Source organism: Scleropages formosus, chromosome 19 (genome assembly GCF_900964775.1).
Source record: "Scleropages formosus chromosome 19, fSclFor1.1, whole genome shotgun sequence".
Classification (NCBI taxonomy): Eukaryota; Metazoa; Chordata; class Actinopteri; order Osteoglossiformes; family Osteoglossidae; genus Scleropages; species Scleropages formosus.
Window position 1 is genome coordinate 22,413,069 of NC_041824.1, and position 24,889 is coordinate 22,437,957.

Genomic DNA, 24,889 nt, shown 5'->3' on the forward strand with positions numbered 1-24,889 from the left:
GGAAACTCCAGGAGATGACACAAGCAAAAACGTTGAGTTTCTCGAAGTTCACCTTGCGAGAAGATGCTGAGAACCCAGTGGGGTGCGATGAGAAACTCTACGTTTACGTTTATTCATCTAGCTGATGCTTTTCTTCAAACCGATCTACTGCGTTAGTTTACTTAAGGTCATCGTCATGAAGAATGAAAAGATAGATCTGGGTGGAACCAAAAGCAGTTTTTACTCTACATAGGAACCAGGAAACTGATGCAGCATGGAGTGGTGATGAGTTACTGGTTTTTGAGGTGGAGACCAGAAGTCTGTGCAGGGGGTGAAGTATGAGTGGGTTTCCAGTTCGTCAAGAAAGTTGAGTCGAAGGTCAAGCTGAATTGTGGTTAGGCTCAGAGGCGAGGGTCAGTTCCATGGTCCAACAAACGGCAGGGGTCAGGTCCAAATCGCAACCCCAGGTTCTAGGCAAGGTTGGGTACGTGGTTTAATGAGAGGTTGTGGACGAGTAAAGAGCACAAGGGAAGCGAGAGGTCTCGAAGGGATTCCACAATCTTCCTGCGGTTGTTGGATGTCTTTTATTCCTCTTTCTGTCATCATGTCCAGGTGCGGTGGGTGAATCTTTGGTTGTCTGGGCAGGTAACAATTATTTACCCATTTATACAGCTGGGTAATTTTACTGAAGCAAGTTAGGGTAAGTACCTCATTTAAGGGTACTACGGTTAAAGTACTACAGAGCTGGAATTCAAACCTGCAACCTTTGCATCCAAAAGGAGCAACTCTAACCACTCCGATACCAGCTCTCCCAGGTAGACTATGTCAGGAAAGTGTGTTGAAAAGTGAGAAGAGTGCACACGTTGAGATCTGTGTGGACCGAGCACTTTCTAGGTCATTTGAGGAAAGAAGAAGTGCCGAAGGACTGGAAGAACTGGTGGACAGGTGGGCCGCAGAGCTACAGCTTTATGTCCAGTCACAGAGCCTTGCTGGTTCCAATCACGGTTCATCGAGCAACAAATACCAGGTGTTGGAAAAATTGTTATCAAGAGTAAAACAGAGCTACACTGCGAAATGTGATTTCATGGAAAACAGCCGGAAAAGCAATTAAAGAAATGTTTTCTAAATTGCTCAAAAGGCTTTGTACTACATAAATAGTATTAAAAGGGTACGACCGTTAAATTAAACACACCTGCCATTTGAAAATATGTTCAAGGCCCTTTTTTTCAGCCCTTTATAGTAGCTTTGCCCTGTTAATCTCAGAGCCCAGCAGGGCAGCTGAAACCAGTTCACTGTTTGTTGGGGTGATGCAGTTTCTTCCACTCAATAACGGCTGTATATAACAAACCCGCAAAAGGTCGGAATCTTCCTTTCAGTAGAGCTACGTAGCACTAAGTGAGCCCCGGCACCTTCCTGTGAGAAATTCTGACCTCGCACCTTGGCTCCGCAACATTTGCAAATTCACCCCAGTCCTGGGGCGCAGAGGCATCCGTTCCGACTTCAAACCGGCACCCTGCAGAAATTTGCAGATAAACACCGAGGTTTCTCTTTCCTTGACACATTTGAGCCGACAAAAGACAATCCAGTGAAAAAACACAGTTAAGCACTAAATACCTTGACCGGAGTAAAAGGTGAGAGAGGTGCTGTGTGTGAGGAGTGATACAGTAGAAGAATGAGAAAAATGGAGGGAAACAGGAGAAGAGCTCAGTCTGCAAAGACACACGCTATATACTGGGATGAGTGTCCCTTTCCTCTCTCAGGTCTAAACCAGCTCCTACATCAGAACGAGCACCAGGATCAAGACCAGCATCGGAATCAGCATCAGCATCAGCACCAGCATCAACTAATGCAACGCAAAGCAACAGCCCCTCCCTAATGGATGACATTCTGAAGACGTCTCAGCATCAACTCTGCTCTCAGTCGTCTAACTTCTTCCCACCTTCTGAAGACTAATTTCTTAACTTGTTATCTCGGAACTCTGCGGCCATCTTCTCTTCTGTGTCAAAAGCTGGTCTTTCCCGCATTATCTCACCGTGTTCTTACCCAGGGACTTTTTGAAAGTTGGACTTTGTAACCTGTAAATCAGCAGTTCTTGTCCAGTTTTGTTTAAACCTGTCACTTGTATCCAGGCCTACTGATCATATGACAGCTATTGCACAGTATTTCGTGCAGGACTCTCACCATCATTGTTACTGTATAACCTGGTAAACACTTCTGTGTTGTACAAACCAAACGCTGTGAGGTGTCCTCCAGAAAGGGATCCGCTTAGAGTAATAAGTGCTTTTCATCCAGAGCCCCAGCACCTCTGAAGTTTAGCCACTATAAAACTACCTCCTCTCCTTCCTAGACCATCCCTGTCGCTTTCCGGCTCCCTAACTCCCTAACTTCCCGACCCAGTGACCTCCCAACCCAGTGACCTCCCAACCCAATGGTATGAGTGGGTCTATGCAACTAGCCACCGACACCCACCAAAGTGAGTAGACACCAATGTTTTTTTCTTAATTTATATATATGTACCGAATATTCCCTTATTAATGGCCCCTGGCTATTTTTGGGGGGATTAAAAAAAAAAAAAACACTCACCCGTTGTGACTAAATTCGTCACTATTTTACTGCATCCATACCCATATCAGTGAAGGCAAATATAAACTTTAAAAAAGTCCGTCAAACTTTTAAACACCATTCTTCAAAACTAACTGAATACGCATACATGTATATACAGTTCACTGTCCGGGTCTATCATAATCGGGACACATGCCCTCGGAACCACTGTCAATATCACCGTGTTCCGACAAAATGACCTCGTTTGCTGCCAACGTGTTTCTAACACCTGCTGCCCAATGTCAACATCGTCCTGAGAAAACCCTTCGAACTCGGAATCCTCTTGCTCTTCGTCCGACTGCAGGAATAAATGGTCTTCAGAGCCATCGAGCGACGACGTAATGCCGCACTTCTTAAACGATTTGCCTATAACTTCTGGTGTTATAAATAATAAATAAAGTGATTTGGGAATATATGCTACCGTACAGAACCAAAACTGAAGACCGATTTTTACCGATTTTTGACCTGTATGTAACGCCCCCGGGGGCGTTAATTAGGGAATATTCAGTATACATATATATTGTAGCACGCCGAGGCGGCCCGGGGAGAGGGCGGAGACGGGAGCAAAGCAGCCACAGCTGGGGCTGATTTCACTCCCTATTTCTTCCCCGGTGCCCAGCAGTAGAGAGAAGAGACCGAGGAGGAGAACGAGACAGAGGCGAACCCGAGCTCGAACCCGATCCCTGAGACGACGCCCGCGTCCCGACCGACCCGACTCTCCCACCCCCCCTGACCAGCACGAAGCCTCACCCTACCTGTTCCCTGGTCCCCCTTTCCCATCTCCTTCCTTCTCCCCTGTCTAAGGGCAAATAAAATCCCACTGCAATGAGCAACTGCATCTCCTGTCTCCTGCCTTGTCTCTTAAATATATATTATATATTTTAACCGGAGACCTACATTACTTACCTACTCCAGTACTACTGTACCTTTTCCACTGAGCTACTAAGGGGTTTCCATTTTGGTGTCGTATTTTCAACACAAGAGTTGCTATACAAGGGGGGCATGGTGGTGTGGCGGGTTTTACCGGACCCCACTGTGCGGAGGGTCTGGGGTTCGAGCCCTGCTTGGGGTGCCTAGTGACGGACTGAGGCCCCGTCCTGGGTGTGTCCCCTCCCTCTTCGGCCTTACGTCCTGTGTCGTCAGATAAGGCTCCGGCTCCCCGCGACCCCGCTCGGGACAAGCAATTGTTGATGATGGAGTTGAAGTACTTTTCATGATTATTTGTTTTCAGCTCTGAGTGTAAATAATGACACATTTGCTTGCTCTTTTCATATCTTCTGTTGTAATGGAATTCTGCTTACTAAACACGTTTTGGTTCAGTTTCTAAATCGGGGATTGAGTAGCATCGCGCGCCTGCCAGAACACTTACGCAAAGAACGGCTTCCGAAGTGCTGGGCAGGGTTCGGCTCCACCGAGCGAGCAGGAAGGGCCCCGCTCACAGAAAAGAGGAGTAGCTCCATTGGAGAAAGCCGCACGCGACGTGCCACGGATGTCTTCGACGCCTCGCAGCCCGTTGCTCCAAAAGCAGCCAGCATTTGACGACATCAAAGAGACCATCCAACGCCAACACGCACGGAAGTTTGGTTTCATGGGTTTATTTCAAGCTCATGAAGCAACAATCAATGGACTCCTACATACATAGAACCAATCCTTGGGCAGCACTGGGACGGACGCACGACTTGCTGTTCTTAGGGGTGTCTATAAGCCACTGGAAGGCATCCACAAGTAAATCCATCGTTATGAAGTCTCTTTCTTCGGCGAAGTGTGCGGGGTGACAAGCAGAACCCGAAAACGGTGCACGTTGAGGAATATGTTGCAGGAAAAGGCCAGACACAATGGGAGTCGTGTGTGAATTTAGCAAGGATTTCAGCAACGCACTTAATAGCCTGCTGGCAGACAACCGCCCCCACACTCCCCCCGCAGACAAATATTGAAACGATATATGATTCATTTAAATATGCAGCTTTTACCTTTGACTGGATGTGCTGGAGGTTGCAAATTCCTGCTTCAGGTACTTTAGTTTTAGTACGACGCTGAGATACAAAGACTGATAGTGATGTTAAATAAGGTTTTTGCGTTATCTCTGTGTTACAAATCCAGGTAAACACCCTGAGATTACCTCCTCAGTTAAGTGCTAAAAAATGTTTTCAGATACCATGGATATGATATGGCACCAAGAAAAACATTGACGTAACGTCTGTGGAGGTTTAGAAAGGGCTGCCAAAAGTAAGTAAGTAAGACAAAGCGGAAAATGACAAAATCTGAGACCCTGTGCTGATGGACCCCTCAACCTGTCATACCGGAGCAGCCAAAATGGGGAGTTAGAGGCCAGAATAAATATGAAAAATATCAGATGTCAAGAAGATTATCTCAAATTTCATATTCTTTCCCTCGATCAAACTGCTTTAGCAACTGTCACAGGGAGCAATGAAGATGAAACACCCCCGAACAATATGAGCTGCTTCCGTCCAAAACGGGACACGCTACTAATTGTACTAATTTATAGCGCTAGTTTCTTCTACTTTCTTAAGAAGGACTTGTTTACCACAGTCTTGAGCTTGGGTATTGTGCAAGACACAGCTCCTGAAAAACGCATTTCCAACCGGAGATGAGCCGAACCTCGTCGGTTTCGCATTACAGCTCTGCTCCGGCCATGTGTTTGAACCAGGAGCGAGAACTTTCCAGAACGCTTCCCAAGAAACGGATCTGCTGTAGTCGTGCGCTTTCCTGTGATTTCATGCTGTACCTAAGCACACTTGTGCCGTTTTCACCGAACCTCTCACGCAAGACTAAGGAGCAGCTGCCCCATGTGTAAAAGCGTAACCTCACCTGGGAGCCATCCACCTCATTTGCCGACGGACAACGCCGACTTCCCAGAGTCCCCGCAGCCCCACGCAGTTGACGGGTTCAAAAAAACAGATTTGCTTTTTTCACAGTGTAACATGCAGTAAAACAACAATGCTGAAAAGAGTCGGGACTGTGCCGTCCTTGTTTCCCCTCCGAACACAGACAGCTGGAAAACGATGCCAAGTCAAAGTACGCAGGGGGAAAAAAAGAAGGACACAAAGGCAATATGCCCGTTTCAGAGCTGCCTCCGCACACAAAGTGCTTTTCCCTGTCGTCTCCCGGAGACAAAAATGGACTCCGCAGGAGAACTCAGGTGTCATATAAGAGACAAGGGCTCTTTGTGTGAATCTGAACAGCAAGACCAAAAAAAAAAGAAAGAAAACAGCACAACATCCTCGAGGAATAAGTTGTTCCCCACTTGTTCTCAAGACTGTTCAACACTTTGCTGAAGGAAAAATGGCACGAAAGCTGAGGGGGCACCACATCGAGACGGATATACCGACCTCCTTCACCAAACAACGGCCAAGTCGAGATCTGCAGTGTAGGCGGTACTCAATAATTGATTTACGATCCGCAGGAGAGCTTCGATCCACCGACCCAGTAATGCAACGCCCTTAGTATTAGGGGTGTTCCGGTCATATTTTTGTCTCATACTAATTCAAACACGTACAAGTGGACAGCAGTGAGGAGCTGCGGAACATTCTGCAGGTTTCAAGCGTACTTTCACCCCGCTGCTGCCAGCGCAAGGGATATAACTGTCCCAGAAACACCACGAGTCTAGTATCTACTGGTTTCCATCACATAGCCACAATTGGAAAATTCGACATTGGAATGTGTTGGTTTATGTTTTCATAGGTGCCATTATATTGAAGAGGGGGCGAAAGTTAGGTTTGATTTTTCGGTTTTAGGAGACTTCTGTTGTTGTGTAGGTGGGAAGCGTCACACCAACATCTTTAAATTACTGCTAGGGACCATTACAACACCCATCCAAAGCCATTTAGGACAATACTAGAGAGAATGGTGGAGAAAGCAACAGAATCCAAGTGACTGAAAAAAAAAAAAAAGCGATAAATTAAACTAAAACCAGTTTTTTTTTTTTCCGTGAAAAGCTAATAGCTGTTGGCTGTCTGCGGGGAGTACAGAGGCTGACTTTCATTTCCAGCAGCGCCAGCGGTTGACACTGCGATCAGCAAGGGGCCTTTCGCTGACGCGCAAAAGATCAACTCTTTATGTACCACTGGCTTCGCGTATTGCTGCGAACATCTCGACTCGTAAGCGCTGGGTGAGCCGAGCGGCTGGGTTGTCCGAGTCAGGGAGGGCAAAGGGTAGTTTGAAAGCACACAGAGCTCTCTCCACATCCCCAGGCGGGTGACATTTAAGAAAAATGACACATTGCTTCAACGCATTAATTAATACTATTAAGCAAGTAGTACGATTTTTCATTTTTCCAGAAATTTAAGTAGCTAGAAGTGTGTCGTTGGGTACGGCAAAGAAGTCGTACTTGTGGCATGAAAATGTAATGAAGGGGTTTTTACGGTGTGGATGGGAGGTTGCAAACCTACATTTGATGGTGATACAGCACTTCCTGAGTGTTTTCTGACATTTTTGTGCAATAGGAGTCCACAGTAGGATTGTGTAATTGTTCAGCCCAAACTTTGGAACTCATTTCATAAAATTCTGATCTCAGTTGCCTGCCAAGTCAAGTTTGTTTTCCTTCTCCCTTTATTTGTGCGCTCAAGTATATAGGTCAAACTCCCCCTGGGGCTGCCTGTGGAAACAGATCCAATCTCACAATGGGATAATGATAAACACAACTGTTTGGATTCCGGGCACAAAGATACTGCGGATTATTTATCTCCGGTCTACACTTACCCAGATTGTCACTTTGGTTAATTGAGCAGCGTTTTATCGAGGGCCATGAGTCCAGGTGTGGAGTATTGGATTCATACCTGACTATGTGTGCATGCTGATGTGTGTGAGACTGAGTGTGGAAGCTGCTCTATTTAAAAAATTTAATGTACTTAAAAGGCTCACTTTATATTTGTTTTTCTCTTACTAGCCTTATTTTTGCATTTCAGAAAAAAAGAAAAAAAAAAACTTCCCAAAATGGAAATCAAATGGAAAGCAGGAGAAAATATTTGGAAAAGTTAGCCTGACTTGAACTGCCTCCAAACTCGAGAGTTTTCACAAGAAAGGAGTCCGATTAACTGATGAGAAGTTGGAATGCTCTATAAAAAGCACAGGTGGATAGAAGAAAAAGGCTCCACCTTCCTTTGCATTTACAATAACAACAAAAGAATTCTTTCAACCGGATAGAAGTGTCAGGATTTCTCGCCGCTTTTTTTATCTGAGAAGTAACGAATAGCCAACATTTTGGCGTCAAGGAGCCTCACGCTCCAGATTGTTGCCATTCCTGCAGCATGACCACAACTGAAAACAGCAGGAGCAGCAAGAGCGCTGCAAGGAGAGGCGCACAACGCACACGTGCAGAGACAGCCGTCGGCCAGAGCTTCCCTGACCGGGTGCCCTCAAAGCCCCGAGATTTGATGAAGCTCCAGTGATGCCATTGGTGACGACTCGCCACAAAAGCCCTGCGTGCAACAAGACTCTTGGAGCAACGTGCTCCATTACCACAAGGGCACCTTGAGACAAGACGGAAAAATATGGCTTCTACCCTCCATAAAATTGAAAACCCGGACTCAGCCTGATTAAGATTCAACAGAGCACTTTGCCGGGCCAAAGAGGCGGGAGGGGGGCAGCATTATTCTATGTAGGTAGGAGAGATGCAGGCCTGATTCAGCCGGACAGCAGGTGCTGGAGCGCCGGACTTACAGATGTCAGGGTCCTCATCGGAGCCATCGGGACAGTCCTTCTCCCCATCGCAGCGCCAGCCCTTGGAGATGCAGGTCACCTGGTCCATACACGCAAAGTGCTTGGGGTTGCATGTCTTCGAGCCTGAAACGGAGAGAACACAGTGAGCGACACTGTCCTCTGGCATCCGTTCAAAGACACAGTCCTATTTTATTATCTCACACCGCTATCTGTAACCTTGGTCGACGTCTGTTCTCAATCAGCGGGCAAACTGCAGCAGGCCAGAACCCTTTCTTTCCCAGTGAAGTCCATATCCATGGCCCAGAGCATTTACATTAACACATAGCTGCAGAAACAGACAATGAGTTCCTATCCTGGACCACAAAGTCTCCTTCTCCTATATAGCAGAATGAAAGCTGCTTCTTTCCTGCTTGCCCTGAAATTTTCCAGCTTAGAATGATATAAGGTGACCTCAAGTTCAACAACTGTGTTTCACTGTAAGACAACTTGAGAAAAAAGGTTGTAATGTTCTACAAGCGATTTTTTAAGGTTCTAATTTTTTGCCTACAAGTTGCAGGTGGTTTACTGTGGCTTTTTACTCTCTGGCATGGAACTATCAACTCTTTCTTTTACTTTCAGAAAAAAAAAAAAAAACACACACTCCCACCATAATACAGCAATAAGGGAATATTTTAAAGCAGTAGGTTAAGTTCAACAGAGATAGTTGAGGTGTACCACAACTCTGCCCTGTCGACCGCGGGTAGCCTGGCACTGCTCCACTGCTGACAAAGGTGAATTCGGTTGTGCTTTGAGAAAGACTGAAACTAAATCAATCCTATGTCGGTCTGCACCATGGCATTAACTTTCCCGCAAACATCAGAATGCCAAACCGAAAAAAGGAGGAGTGGCGACATGGAGGAAAACAAAGGCAAGTCTAGAAAAAGGAAGACCAACAACTTTTCCAGTTTGACAACTCAAAGTTTAAGACAAGTTCTTGTAAGGTCATTTGTATACGAAACCCATGAGTGTGTCCGAAACGTAAAAAAAGCACATGGCTTGATGTACCATGTACTTTGTTCCCAGAAAACTCGTAATCTACATGCCACAGATAAAAAAACCAGACTCTTGAGCTCTTCGAAGCTCTGCCTCTGTGAGACATTCAGGAGTAACCCATTAACAGTACTATCTCACTTAGGGGGTCTACCTCCAAAAGTATAAGGTTTCCCAAAAGGAACCCTGTGGCAGGTCCATGCTCAGTATGTCGAGGTTCCAGGGGCGGCGTGGTCATACTCCATGGGTGACAAGATGTGAAAATCATCTCCAGAGGATGCGATTAAGCCTGTCACTGCTGGTGGTACACGTATGAAGAAAACAACAGACATGCGAGTGCGTGTGCTTGTGAAGGCTCAACCGACCTCAAAAAGCCTACCAGGTCCCGTCTCTGTCACCTTGAATCATTGAACCATTAAGGGAGCTCCTTTCATTTCCTGAGTGCTTTCTTCTGTAAACTGCCCATCCTTCATCAACAAGAGCTTGACACCATGTTGATTTAAAACACATCCACCTGAAATAACTCAATACAATAATGGCCTCAGTAACTGGCCTCACAAGATATTGGTTACTAGAGACCAAATTCATTCAGCTTGTATTTAAGCTACACTTTTCATATTTTTTGGATAAAGGACTGCTGCTCTGCACCTGAATATTCCAGTAATGTCAGATGCTTTCAACCACTCAATCCTGGGGGAGATGGGGGACACAATAGGGATGGGGGAACCTGTAGATAATAATGGCTCCCTTCTGCCCCAGAGTGGGTCTTGAAGACAACTGAAAATAGACCTGGGGTAATTCCAGGGTGAAGACTCGGGTGTGACTGCAGTTTTCCTGAAATCTAAAGTCCTGCTTGTGAATAAAGCCTCTCCTGTTTTGCTGCTGTGGACTTTATTACAAATGTGTACGTACAGTATATAGCCTGTGTAGCCTGCTCTTCTTAACTACGGGGAAAATAATATCCCAAAAACAATTTACAAAGCAGCGTCAAAATCATCTGTAGTTTGTAAAGCAACCTTTTAGTCCACTTCACAGGGAATGAAGAGGTACCTTTATGGGGCCTTCTGCCACCTGAGCGCACAGCAAACACGGGAGCCATCGAAATAAATGTACAGCAGCACTTCGTTCTTCACAGTATGAAGCAAACCGCGGCATTCGAAGATCTCAACTACAGCACCGCCATTCATGGGCAAAATGTAATGGCTTGGTTGCAGGCAATTCCCGTAGCTTAAAACTGTTGGGGAAAATTAGTATTCTGCAAGTGCCGCTGCTATAACAGGAAGTGTGGTGGAGGCGAACAGATGGAGTGTAGAGGAAACAGAGGTAGGTGTTTCTAAAGGCATCTCGAAGAAGCGCTGAAAGTAAAAGGGTCTACGGCAAATCAAATACAGAGGCATCTTATTTCAAATCAAATACTGTGGATTGGCAAGATCTGAGGAACAGACTGCTAAGTGATGGGAAAAGAAAAAAAAACGGCCAACAATTTGCTGTAAAAACAAATAACCTGTACGCTCATCATATTGTATGCCTCTCAACTCCACACCAATTGCATTCATCACCAAGAATAACAGGTGCAGAACGGAGTCCCTCATTAGCACCAATATCAACCCGACAGCCATAAATCCTGTTCCCCACAGGGCTTCCACAGATAGGCTTGCTTGACGAAATTAAAATTTAAACCTTTTGTATGAACTGCATGGATTTCATAGCAAGCCCTCTGGATTCTTGGGGCGAAGGCAACTGCTGCCGAATACGAAATGCAGAAGGACGCAATTCCCTTAGCACACAAACAAACTTCATAACATGGCCTGATTGGGTGGACACTGACTGTCTTAGAGGTCCACGCTTGCAGCGAATACAAATCAAACAGGCTTTTGTGGATACGTTTCTACAGTCCACAATGTGGGACCCCGTTGCTGCTAGTCTCTGTTGTGATGGTCACTCCAATTTCCATTGATCTTCTTTAGAGGCACAAGAACAAATCAAAGTCAAGATTGCATGGAAATAAAGGCACAGGTCTTTACTCTCTGGTAAAATGGCAAACGAAAGACTTCGCTTCGCGGGTAACAACGGATGTGTGATGTGAGGACGTCATGTTCTTTTCTCCTGCAAATGAACCTTGGAGAAAGTTCTCGCCCTGACAAAGTCTCAGTGGTAAAATCTGGTGTTAAAGAAATGTTGCAGGAAAATCCGTCATAGTATTTGTTCAAGAAGCGTCTGCCAGCCAAGTGGGAGAATTACACATTTGAGGAAGCAACAGGGGGTCATCTAGGACGGAGGATGTTTAAAGGAGTGCAACCATCAATTCAACATCTGTTCCAGGGCCAGCCATACTGGGAGAAGCAAGCCTGGTGGTACTGGAACCTTGCTAAAGATGATAACATCCCACATCTTACTGCCACACGCACTTCTACGACACATCTAGTGACAAATGTCATATTGACAAACTTGCCACCTTAAGAAAGCTTCATCCAGTTTTGTCAAAATTTTAACGAAACAATTTCCTTAACTCCAACGTATTGTCACCGTTAGGGATGGCATGGATAACGGGCTGACAAATACTGGAGATTTGGACACACTTTGAGAGGTCTTGCAAATTGAATGAAGGCAGACATATGAACCGAACCAGACTCTCCCGTAAAAGGTCCTCAGAGTGGACTGAGATCAAAATGTCTGTAGCCTGCCAGCACTTGCACTCGCAGATGAGGAAATGGCATGCCTGAAGGTTGACTGAATGCGTCCCCCCTTTTTTCACACGCAATCTGGAGTGATGTCACGAAAATACGGCAACAATCTAAAATTAAGCTGATCCAAACATGCCACACTAGAATAAAAACTTGAAAAGCATAAAAGAAAAGAGGAAAAACAACTTGGTTCACATTAGGCCATGTATCAGGCAACAACGTGCTTCTTACAAGAAAGACTTCTCTTTATAGTAGGACTGTCCCAGAAGCAAATAAGATCACATTCTAAACGAACAAAATATCTTAGAGTAAAACCCAATGCCAAATACAATCAATTAGAAACTCATTAAAGTCTAATAACATTATCTCTAAAGGGACAGGAAAAAAAAAAAATCACGTCTTTGCAGAATCACTAGACAGCGTTTGTAATACAGTTGGGGAAGTCTTGTGCTGCTAATAGAATCCGTTGGATAATAAATGCTTTTATTTCACTACACTTTATTGCGGGATCCCTTTATGTTTGTTCTGAAATAGCCAGATAGCAGGGCAGTAAACCATAACAATAAAGATATCTGCAATAGGAGCAACAATTGACAAGTCTTCAGATAAAGTGACTCGGCTCTTGTAAAAATTCTACTGTCGCTGGAAATGGCAGAAGCTCCGTTTGGAAAAGTCACTTAGAATCGCCGCTATTGAAATGGTCTGCTTTGCCCGAAGATCTGACGGGCGAAGGGGCTGGAGAGAGAAAGAGTGAGAGAACAAGAGAGGACAGAGAGAGCTAAATTGTTATGCTCAAGGAGTGACCAAAATTCAAGCCCAGCCCAAACCGCCAACAGTGGCCAACTTGAAGAAAGATTGCGGACTTCCCGGACAACCCATCCGGCCAAGACACGGCCGACCCATTTTTTTTTTTCAACCCACAGGGGCTCAGTACCTATGCTTCCCCAGTCCACACGCACCCTCCACGGTGAACCCACACACATTGTCTGAACCACTTGTCCCATATGGGGTCGCGGGGAGCCGGAGCCTAACCCAGAAACATAGGGCGCAAGGCTGGAAGGGGAGGGGACACACCCAGGACGGTACGCCAGTCCATCACAAAGCACCCCAAGCAGGACTTGAACCCCAGACCCACCGGAGAGCAAGACCCGGTCCAACCCACTGTGCCACCGCGCCCCCCCCCTCATGGCGAACCCATCACTGTCTAATGAATCGCAGGTGCAAATCTGTCCAGTGTTTGCACCTGCGTTTGTGGAAAGTCGGGCGAAACAAAAGAAACTTCTGACATCCTATAAGAAATGAGGTACACACTTCTGTCGGGCTTTGCTTTCATCCACTGTGCCAGCGTGAGCTCTGAAGATCCACGCAACGGTAGACCTCCAAGCGCTCAGCGGTCTTCACTCCATCGCATTGCATCTATGACATGGGACACATTCTCGGGTACCCCATACTCTACTAAGCAAACGCATTCTCGGTTTCTGTGGAGAAAGCTGATGTTCAGACCACATTCTGACAGACTGACAGATCAGTGGCACAAACCATGACTAGGAGCGAGCGCCTCCCCTTTCCATAGCCTTTGTTCAAACATATTTGCAGTTGAAATCAGTTTAGAGAATCATTTTTACAGGCTGCTCTTGCTCTACACCTGGTGTCGTTCCCCACCATCTTAGTTATAAAGCTGAAACATCTGTGGGGTTTTGTTGAGCGCATCCTACCTCTGCTCTCTCATAACAATCATTATCTCACCTGAACTGCTAATTTTCCCGAATTTAATCGACGGTCTGAGATGAAAGAAATGCAGAGGAAGTCACTCTGATTCAAAACACTGAATTAGGCAGCGCCCTGTTGGATGAGAGGTCTTGGTACGGCGGAAGTGAGACAACACAGAGCTTCAAATACCTTTCACCCCTTCACTCTGCTGCTCCCTCTGGAACAACGTATCTCCACGCGTACAGACTGACATAGCACACCTGCAAATACACGGATGCTCCCTGACTTACGATGGTTCGACTTACGATAGTGAGCTGGCGATAGACATTCAGTAGAAACCGTACTTTCAACTTTGATTTTTTTTTCCCGGGCAAGCGATATGTGGTGCGACACTCTCTCGCAATGCTGGGCAGCGGCAGCGATCCACATGCCCCAGTCTGTCACGCGGTCACTGTACAGATACCCCACTGAATCTACGTTGCGTTTTGTGCATCTATAACGTGACAGAAACACCCACCTGTGTCTCCTGCTACTGGTGGGAAGAAGAAGAGGAGGACAATTATTCTTGAGGAGAAAAATATCATAAGCTGAAAATGCATTTAATACACCTAACCTACCAAACATCATGGACGTCACACGTATTTTAGGCTATTATGTTCGGTAGGTTAGGTGCATTAAATGCATTTTCAACTTATGATATTTTCGACTTACGATGGGTATTCTGCCCTCGCTAGGATGTAGTGATGATTTCTAGCTTGGCAGATAGCTAAACAGGTTCCTCAATAAACATCCAAGAGACAGCAAGTACGTAAAGATGTTTACTATCAGAAGCACTGTGAAAAGAGGTATGTTCCTGGAGTTCAACAGGGAAAGAAAAGTGAACGAGGAGCGGAAAACAACAGCTCTGCTTCTGAACTTTCTTCAGTGCATAACTACGTGAACAAGCAGCACAACACAATCAACTCTAAACGACTCTTAGAGACAGCACAATGGGTTTCGCGAAAAGTAACCCCATTGTATGTTGGAGACCACCTGTATGGGATTAAGCCCTGGAGGTTCTACCTTAAAACACTCGCAGTGTTTTAAAAAACTGTATTTACAGCGTTTTTCACATTTATTAATTTCACTGAGGCTTTTCTCCAAAGCAACTTACCATGTTAAGGGACTTACAATTATTTACCCATTGATAGAGCTGGGTAATTTTACTAGAGCAATTTAGGGTAAGTACTTTGCTCAAGGGTGCTATACCTGGAGGTGGGGATCAAACCTGCAACCTTTGGATCCAAAGGCAGCAGCTCTAACCACTACAGTACCAGCTGCCCCAATATTCACCTATGAATTTATATGGCATGTGAAGCTGAGCAGATGTCTTCATGCAGCTTACAAGATACGAGGCTTAACACACAATTCAAGTTTTGCCATAGGAGACTTGAGCTCAAAAGAATACTGAAGTTGGGCTTTTCTCATGCAGCAAGCACTGCACACACAGAAAAAATAGAAATGAACAAACTCTCCTTGCTTTTGAAAATACATCGCAATGTAGGGCTGAACAACACGCTGTGTGATAAGGATTTGTGCCATATTTACACTCCTTCTGAGTACATGCAGCTTCTGACTGTGAGTACAGCTAAAAGCAAACTTTGAGCCTGCACACCCACACAGCCTGGACTGGGAAGGACCGTTTGACAGCGTTTCACATTTTCGCTGAGTCATGCTAAAGTGAATGCAAAGCAATGTAGCATCTCATAGGAAAAAAAATGGGTTCGACCTTGGTACTGTAGGGTTTGTTCCGCTCCAGGAGAAAAGACATTTCTCAAAATGAGGTATGAGAAAAAGAGGTGACCGTGCTGATCTATTTCCCTACGGGAAACACTTTCATCATAACAGAATACCAGATATTTGGTCCACAAGGTGCATTCTGCTTTTAGTGCCATTCATAAGCCCAGATCTGCCCATCAACATTTCATGACTATTGCAACATTTCCACCAATTATTAACTGTTACTTATTCACAGACCATCACAGTGGTCTGGAGCCTATCCCAGAAACAGGGTGTGAGGCAGGGAACACCCCCGATGTGACAGCAGGGAAATCGCACATACTCATTCAGTCACACATGTACACACAAAGGGCACATGAACTATTATACAGGTACAAATCATTGTGTCCATGAAGAAATACTCATAGCATAATTTTAATATTTAGCCTGGTAAAACACTACTCAGACATTAATACCTAAATATTGCAGTTCTTCCATGAACAAATTATATCTTCATGCTTTTAAATTGAATTTTACTGTTAGTTTCATTCCAATGATCACGTCAGACAGACGTAAACTGAACTGGCGCAGAGTACATTTAATATTTTTATTGCATTTCCAGGAACACAGACTCCATAAGACATAATTACTTCAGCTCCCTCTGTCAGTACCTGTAAATTTGTAACAGCAGTTTATTGTATAAAGCTAAGAAACAGTTATTCCAGGTAAAAATGTCTAAATAAAACCCAATCACATTTGTCAGCACAGAGAGCTACATGTCCTGCGTCACAGAGCACAGGAGCCATATGAAAAGGTTGTTGCCAATGATGAGGGCGTGAGACCAAGGAATCGATGTGGACCCGACTGGGGGCTCTTTTATTGAAAGCACAACAAGGAGCAAGCAAGTCATTGTCAGGGACGGGCATGGGTCGATCGAGGAGCAAACGTTGTTCTAGGGACAAGACTGGAGTCAAGGTCGAAGGAACAAAGCTGGGGTCTGGAGCTGTGGACGTTTGGGAGCAGGGAACGAGGGAAGAAGGATGAAAAGGGTCTGGGAAGGACGAGGAGGTAGGTGAAGGTTCTTTTCGAAGTGCAGGAGAAGGGGTTTTTCCTGATGAGGTTCCACAACCAGGTGTGCAAGAAAAGCTTCTTTATACCCTGCTGCTCTGATCTGGGACAGGTGCCGACCTTTGGTGCGAGGGCGTCAGCGTGACAGTTGTCACATTTGTGGTATCTGCGGTATCAGTGACTAGAGGTAGGGCTGGGCTTCACATCTCAGGGGGACAACTGCTCTTTTACCCTCACTAAAGTAATTTGTGTGAACTGCCCTGGGACTTACCCTATATGTCTATAAAACTGTAAACTCTGGATAGGGAACTTCAATCAATCAATCATGCAGTGAAACTCGTTGCTCAAGGCACTTACATGAGAGTAACATAACAGTAAAAAAGATGACGAGGCCTTGGAGATGCCCAGTTCCAAAAAAAAAAGATATCGGGAGAGCGGTTCACATATTCACTTCCGTTGGACTATGCCCGACTCTCCATGTCAAGCCTTGAAGCTCTGAAGGTAGGTCCCAGCGCCTTCGTCCCTCGTTCCCAACGTCCATGGCTCCAGACCCCGGTTTTGTTTCTTCGACCACGTTCTACACGAAACTGCAGCAGCTCATGTCGAAGTTCCCTCAACACACACAAAGCCCTTTGTTAGGGTCAGTTGCGAGCCCATGCGAGACACCCCAGATCCTGCACTCCTCTGAACCAGACCCCAGAACACCATCTCCGCAACCTGCTTGAATCGACGAGGATCAGACGAGCGCTCACCTGGAGACCGGCTCTCTGGAAAGACTCTAGCAAGGACTGAAAGGTTTGAAAAGGTAGACACCAAAAAGAGCCACAGTGGCAAGAGAGGAAATTAGTTCTCGACAGGCAAACACACCATCAGGCTTGTCTACATTCGTCCTTCACTTCCAAACCAACGGAGGAACGTGGGTCGGAAACAGAAAGGTTCCGTGTGTTGGAGCCCAGCATGGAGACTCTGCGCATGGGGCTCACTGGGGCTCTTAATGCCATCTAGCCATTACTTTTCATAACCCTCTGCTTAATCTATATAAAAGCAAATATTAATTAGTGCAATTTTCTATTGGCCCAGAAAGGTCGAAAGTCTCCAGAATTGAAGGCCAGGATTTTCTGGTCAACAAATCTAGAGCGTCAGAGAAAACCCCTTCAAAGGCAGCAGCGAGGAAGTCACGGTGCGGTGAGCCAGTGCTGTGGTATCTATGTGGATGCCTGACCAGTGCAAAACAGGGCATTCATAGCTCCAAAATACACCATTCTTGCACCACTCTGGTTTTTTTTTTTTTATTACTAAGGTGCATATCTAAAGACATTCATTCCATCATACAGGGCTGTGCTGGTCTGGAGCCCATCCTAGAAACATAAGGTGTAAAGCAGAGTACACCCTTGGAAGGGTCGCCAGTTGATCCCAGGGTACTCACACATACACACACTAAGTGAAATTCAGAGTCACCAATTCACATGAGACTAAAAACGCTAATCCAATAGAAAAATGTATAGCAGCCAGCAAAAAGCAAGTAGTCACTCAAGAAAAATACTTTATAAACTGTAATTCACTACTAAGCAACATTTCTTCAGTAATAACAATATTAGAAGGCAAAAAAAAAAAAGCATGAAACCACTTTTTAAATTTCTTTGCCCTTTACCCTACAGCCACGCCAGTAGCCTTGACCAAGTTCTACAAACTGCACTGTTCCCATCACATCACCTGGACCATTAATTCCAAAACAGGAGAACTACAAACCGTCAAGTCAGAGGCCGGTTATTGTAGAGACCTACTCACCCACTAGATCTAAATCCATACAGCTGTTTTCTTACAGACCTTTTTGGTAGTGCAGTAGTTAGAACTACTGGCTTTAGGCCCACAAGGTCACAGGTTCAAATCCCACATCTAGCTGTAGTACCCTTGAGCAAGGTACTTACCATAAATTGCTCCAGTAAAATTACCCAGCTGCACAGATGGGTAAATAACTGTAAGTGGTATAACACTGTAAACCACTTTGGGGAAAAGCATCAGCTAAATGAATAAATGCACACGTGCGGAACAGGGCCGCAATACAGAAATCCGTGTCCTACATACTAGCCTTAGAGTACACTTGCAGTAAAACGTGGTGCTTTGCAGAAGAGGAAGGAAATCTTTCTTTAAGCGGTTGCTGCTGCAATTGAGTACAGGCTCATTTAATAACATTGCCCACCATGTTCCGGCACATTCAACTTCAATTCATGTTCGGATGCAATAATGGAAGCGACAACAATGGCAACATAAAGCCCCCTTTTCATTAATCTCTTTGAAAGCTCACCTCTCTGCTAGTCTGTAGGAATGTACAAGCGCCTCAAAGGAATAATACACCTAATACACTTTATCGTTATTAAAAAAGCATCAAAATCTGCCAGTAGATGTTCCTTCAAATAACTCTTCGGCAGTCCTTTCTCCAGTTTTAGAAGAGCCTTTGTGTTATACGCTACGTTAGTAATCCAACGCAATTAACAATGCGGTTCTATGTGGCACTTGTAATACATACAGTACAATACACTGTAAATTTCTTACCGAATTTCTGATACCATTCCAGTTATTATTTCTACATTTCTTTCCCAACGTGCCATCAGAAATGGCTTAAATATTTAAGAAGAGGGTTATGACCACTGGAGGTGGTTTCCATCCCATATCTGACCATATTCAGAGGACCCAACTGTTATTTATTATCAGTATGGTGCGATGAAGTGCATACTCCTTCCATAGCTCAACATAGTGTTGTAGCTGAAGCCACTTGGTTTTTTGCGTCGCAAGGACTTGCCTGGAACCATCCGGTCTTATCATAAATCACATTCTAGGGATGTGGATCATGTTTACACCGCTGATACTGAAAGAGCACCCGGCCTTGTCCAGCTTGCCTACTGACAGGAGGCAGCCCTGTGCACGCTCCCAAGGAAGAGTCCGACTGCCATATGAAGAGTATCCTGAACTGGAGGGCAACGTCCCCCAACGGTAAATGCCTTTTGCTCCTCTTGAGGGAGACTCACGGGTACCGGCAAACTCCGCGTTCATTTGCTCTCTGAAGGAGCCTAACCCTAAGGGCCGGGAGTCAAAACTTCACGGATCATACTGCCAAAATGTAGTCTGAACAGCTGTATCGGGCCATCACCTGGCACTGACTCATACAGTTTCTCTCTGTTCCTCTCATGTACCGGTGGGCGGGACACCAATACACTTCCAGACAGGAACCTCTTGGACCGCCTGGGGCAAAGATCACACAGATAAATCGTATCCATTGCGGCGGCATGATATGACAGGAAGTGGTGCCAAACAAAAATACTTAAATACTTTATTTTTAGCTGGGAAACTGGATTAATTCTGCAATACGCCGCAGATAGTACAATTTGTATTATTTTAAATAATCCCTCTTATTATGAATAACTGCTTGTCTGGTGCAGGGTCACAGTGGGAAAGAAGCTATCCTGGAAGCAAGGGGTGTGAGGCCGGACGCGCCCTGGATCCGATGCCAATCCATCACCGCATTTCAAATAAGCAGAACCAAAATCAATTTTCACACGCAGATTACGCACTTTGGACAGTTTTATTCATTAAAATTTACAGGCAGCAGCAAGCTAAAAAGCGCCTAGTCCCATAAAAGCAGGCCCTCGCTTTCTTAAATTAAATTAATTACTAGCGATTCAAATTTTATGTGAAAATAATACTGCAAGTGAGGACTATTAATAACCAACAGGATCATTACTAGAACACATACAGCTATGGGACTATAAACTGCAAGTATTTAACTAGAACATATAACAAAGGCATTTCAAAATGGAAAATGCAGACATATCCAGATGAAGACGATACTTTACAAAGTATTCCAGCTCGCTCAAGCTTTTCACGGGTCTCCTCTCGTGACGTAACTTGCAACTCTTTACACCGCATACTTGGAACTTGATTTATATGTTGCCCAGACTCATAGAACAATAAAAATGAAAAACGTCAAACCTACCCAAATGAAACTGAATATATGATGCAAAATGATGACTAAAGCGGTCGTGCCCTTGAGCCTCGAAAGCCCAAAGCCCCACAGAACAGGCTGACCGTCACGACCAATTCATATCTCAAAATTTAGTTCATATTTTGTAATTCATTTCATAATAAGCTGCCATCTCTGGAAATATTTTCACGATACCCCCCCTCCAACCACACCGATCCCCCCCACCCCACCTCCCTTAGGATCCATAGTCACTGGTGCCGGTTCTAACGCAGAACATCTGTGTCCCATATCTTTACACTCAACTGCAAAAGTCATCCTTCCCTCTTACTGTTCCCTTTTGCTGTTCTCGCTCTTTTTCACACTGCTTGCCTATTCCCAAATTCCCCACATCATTGTCCGCCTGCCCAAAATTACAAACAATGTTGCGTACGCTTCGGGACGGAGGAGAAAAATCTGGAGCAGGCTGCATTTCACCCCCCCTTCGGAAGAACTTCCCGGATTAACGCTTCCCTCCATCCAGATGTAGCAGGAGCGAGAGGAGGGCAGGGCAGGGCAGGGCAGTGCATGTGTGCTTTGTGTTTTTAACCCCCTCTTCCGATCTGACCTCATCTCCCAACAACCACTGCCAGCGGGAGCGGGTACGATTAAGACACAGACAAAAAGCATACCAGGAAAACCGAACCACCATTTTCAAGTGTCCTGCATATCTAGGACAAACAAAATTTTTAAGCAGAATGATAGTTTAACCTCCTAATTTCATGTGTCCACTGGTGAAGAAATAATACTGAGCACAGAGCTGCACAATAAATTTTAGAAAAGTTCCCCTAATAGTTCTACAAATTCACTCTTGGAAACACCCACCGGAAAAATGCATTGCATTTTAAAATTATATCTGGAAATATATACATGCATACTTATTATATCTTGAAAATGTTCTGCGATATAACCATGTTAAAGATAACGGAAGTCAACTATATCTATTTCAAGAGCGCATATTGTCATGACCGTAAGCTTTTTTCCCCAAACACCATTTGTAAGTGAACATCCACCTTCTTTTTCACCGTACACACGGGAAGGAAGGACTAACGTCAACAATGAACTGCCGGGAGACGTCTCACTCCGTCTAGCTTCCTAACTAACAGCTATCGACAGAGGAATTTGTTCAGTGCAGAAAAGCCATCTTTTTTTTTTTTTTCTGCATAGCAGCACAGCGACACTTCCCATTTTAGATGGATGTCAGTTCTTAACCACAAGGTCTCCGTGAAAGAAACCAACATCGGTATTGCGAACAGTTCAAGGGACTTATTCCCACGAAAACCAGCGGGGAAGAAACCGACACGGCTCTTAACAAAGCAGAAAGTAAATCAAGTGAACGAATTTGAGGCCTAAACCGCTATTCATACATCTGTACGCCGAGATTCTATATTGACATTCCTTGCATTTAAATGCACAAGACAGAAATATCTGGGGCATTTCCATGAAGGCGTGCAGTGGGCACAGTTGTAAGAGACTGCATAATTTATGTTAAACATCTTTCTCCTGCAGTCCTTTCACTTCAGTGGCATGCAATCTAATATACATCCCAGACCCAGAACCTTAGAATGCACGTCAAAGGATGGAAACACATTCAACTTGTAAAAGGCACACGCACACACACATTGTCTGAACCACTTGTCCCAGTTGGGGTTGTGGGGAGCCAGAGCCTAACCTGGCAACACAGGGCGTAAGGCTGGAGAGGGAGGGGACACAACCAGGACGGGACGCCAGTCCATCGCAAGGCACCCCAAGCGGGACTCAAACCCCAGACCCACTGGAGAGCAGGACCCGGTCCAACCCACTGCGCCACCACGACTTGTAAAAGATCTGTATTTAATATAAATACACACACACCAATAATGACAATAATAATAGGTTTTTTTTTTTTTTTTTTTTTTACTTTTTTTTATAATAGGCACACACTCTCCAATAAAAATAATGGCAATAATAATAATAGTTTTTTTTTTTTTTTTTTTTAGGATAAGCTGTTTTTAAAAGGATTAAGATTTTTTTTTTGGGAAGTTGTCCAACAACATCTTGATACTGATGGCCTAAGGTTTAAACACCCATCTTCACATAAGGCAGTGACATCAGTGGTAGATTGAAATAGTTTTCACAGCTCAGAAGGTTCCCCTTCTGAGACAAGGACCGGACCGTCTGTACATATTTTACGTAGTGTCACATTTATGGCAACGTTTGGGGAACCTTCTGCTGTACCGTGCGTCCGGAGCGGAGCGGAGCGCGTGCCGCAGAGACACGGCAGGCGACGTGCGACACCACTTGTGGCGAAGAGCAACAATACGAGAGACGATGGGGAAAGGCAAATGGAAAGCGATCAATATATGATCGATACGTCACGATGGCCAGGGACACTGGCGTGTTCTCGAGAGCGGGAGTTCGTGAAGAAACGGAGGCGGAGCGGTCCGCGGAGAGCCGCGCGCGCCCATCGGCGCAAACCTGCGCGAGGCACGAGGAGCTTCTCCTAGTCTGAGGCATGATACGGTGCGCGTCCACAAGGTCCCCCAAAGCCCCCTCACGATCCCCAATTTGGAATGGCCAACACGGAGCGTGAGAAGCTGAAACTAAAGCCGCCGAGGACGGGACGTGTCGGACCCCTTCCGCGCGCACTGACCTCTGTGAGAGGTGTGTGATAGGATACATGTCATGTGGAGGGGCGACCACCCTCGACACTGATGGCGTGGGGATGTATGTGGGGACCCTGCGGACAGTGCTCGGGGGGGGGGGGGCAGACCGGGGGACAGCCCCGAACCCGTGCTGATCACGTGGCGTCCTGCCGGACAGGCCCGTCTGACAGCTGAACTGGGCGCACAGCGACTTGCCAACCTCCCCCCCGCCGCCAACTCACACCCCCCCCGTCCGTACGTGCCTTTCGCTTCGTACCTTCAAGCGGCACCTCGTGCACAGCCTGAACTCTGCATGATCTGGTACCTCCATCCCTCCAGATCGGACCTCGGACCGCGTCTAACGCGACGGAGCCAAATCGCTGTTAGGCGTCCATTCATTCATTGTTGGGTGCAGCTGCGATGCCCAGTCGCAGTGTGTGTGTGTGTGTGTGTGTGTGTGTGTGTGTGTGTGTGTTCCAGTGTAAACACTGTGTGTGACAGGCTGCTCCTCGGGCTCTCAAGGTGTATCTCGGCTCGCGGCAGTAATAACTTGTTGAAACTGACCATCGGGCTGCTTTCGGGTAAAATAAACAGTAAAACCTCCGAGTGCCGATGATTACACGTTCATCATGCCTGTCTGAGCTAGCAGGGACGCTAGCTGTCATTGTTAGCATCCATCCAGGTACAGCAAACAGCTCTTCCAGCCATCTTTGTGCTCCTTCAGTGCATCAAAATCATCCCAATGTGTACGCGGTGTCGGCGTCGCTCGCGTTTAAACTAGAGAAATAAATATTTTGCCCCCCGAGACGCGTGAATCACTGTTGCTTACCGTCAATGGCCCTGGTGGGAGAAAAAACCTCCAAACTCTGCAAGAATTCAATGAAAAGCAACACAGTCGTCAACACTTTTGCAGTCAAAGAAAGCATAGCTGACTGAAAGGACCGGTCAAAAATTTAAAAAAAAAAAAAAGAAAAAAAAACAGAATAAAAATAACAAATCAGTGCGAAGTGCTGGATGCCGGACGACCGTCCGGTGCCGTCCTCCCGATGCCTCGCCTCTCTCAGAACAAGCCAGGCAGGAGGACGGGGGGGAGGAGAACAAGCGCACTGTTTGTTATATATATAAAAGAGGGGGAAAAAGGCTTTTCAGCCCTGTGACTGTGCGGCTACGGCTTGTCTTGAATGGCAGTCATAGATTGCTCATTGATGACCAGCGAGTCGGGGGGGAAAAAAAAATCCAGATCAGCACGTTCGGGAAATAAAAAATGCGCTATTTCTCTTCTTGCGTTCTTCGCGACCGCTCTGTTGCATATCTTCACAGATGGACACAAATAACAAGTGAACCGATTCGCTCGCGCAGCCCAGCGCCTCTGTTGCTGGTGGTTACAAATTGAGCGGAGGGGCTGAGCTCGGGCTCCTGCACGACGGACTGCTGCATGACGTCACTCGCTCCAGCGGCGGGTATCGAGTGCGCAGGCGCAGTTGCAGGCGTCGACTGTCTCTCCCAGCTCGCCGTTTTCCGTGCTCTGTCGGAAACTGGCCGCAAACCTGTTCCACACGAGCCATGTTGGCTCAAGTCTTTTTTTTTTTTTTTTTCCCGGCCAAATAACCTTAAGTCGTTTGTTTTTTTAAAGCAGTGCACGTAGCTGCAAGGTTTTTAGGTTCTTAAAAAGAATGTGTACAGTATGATGTGTTAAATCACGGGAGCACTATTTTTATTAGATATAAAATGAATATTAAATG

General features: G+C 45.7%; 1 protein-coding gene across 2 annotated transcripts in view; it reads right to left on the bottom strand.

Annotated features, from left to right (window-relative positions):
* LOC108939230 (low-density lipoprotein receptor-related protein 1-like) overlaps positions 1-24,562 on the bottom strand; it is a 114,959-nt gene extending 90,397 nt beyond the window's left edge. The window contains exons 1-2 of one of the 2 annotated variants that reach the window (XM_018760384.2): positions 23,977-24,559; positions 8,260-8,382 (exon numbers count right to left, since the gene is read on the bottom strand). In XM_018760384.2, the coding sequence (XP_018615900.2) occupies positions 8,260-8,382; positions 23,977-24,073 (220 nt within the window). In that variant the 5' untranslated portion in view covers positions 24,074-24,559. Of the gene's footprint in view, positions 1-8,259; positions 8,383-23,976 lie in introns of both variants that reach the window. The other variant, XM_029246453.1, reaches the window with a different exon arrangement.
* Between the last annotated feature and the right edge of the window lie 327 nt (positions 24,563-24,889).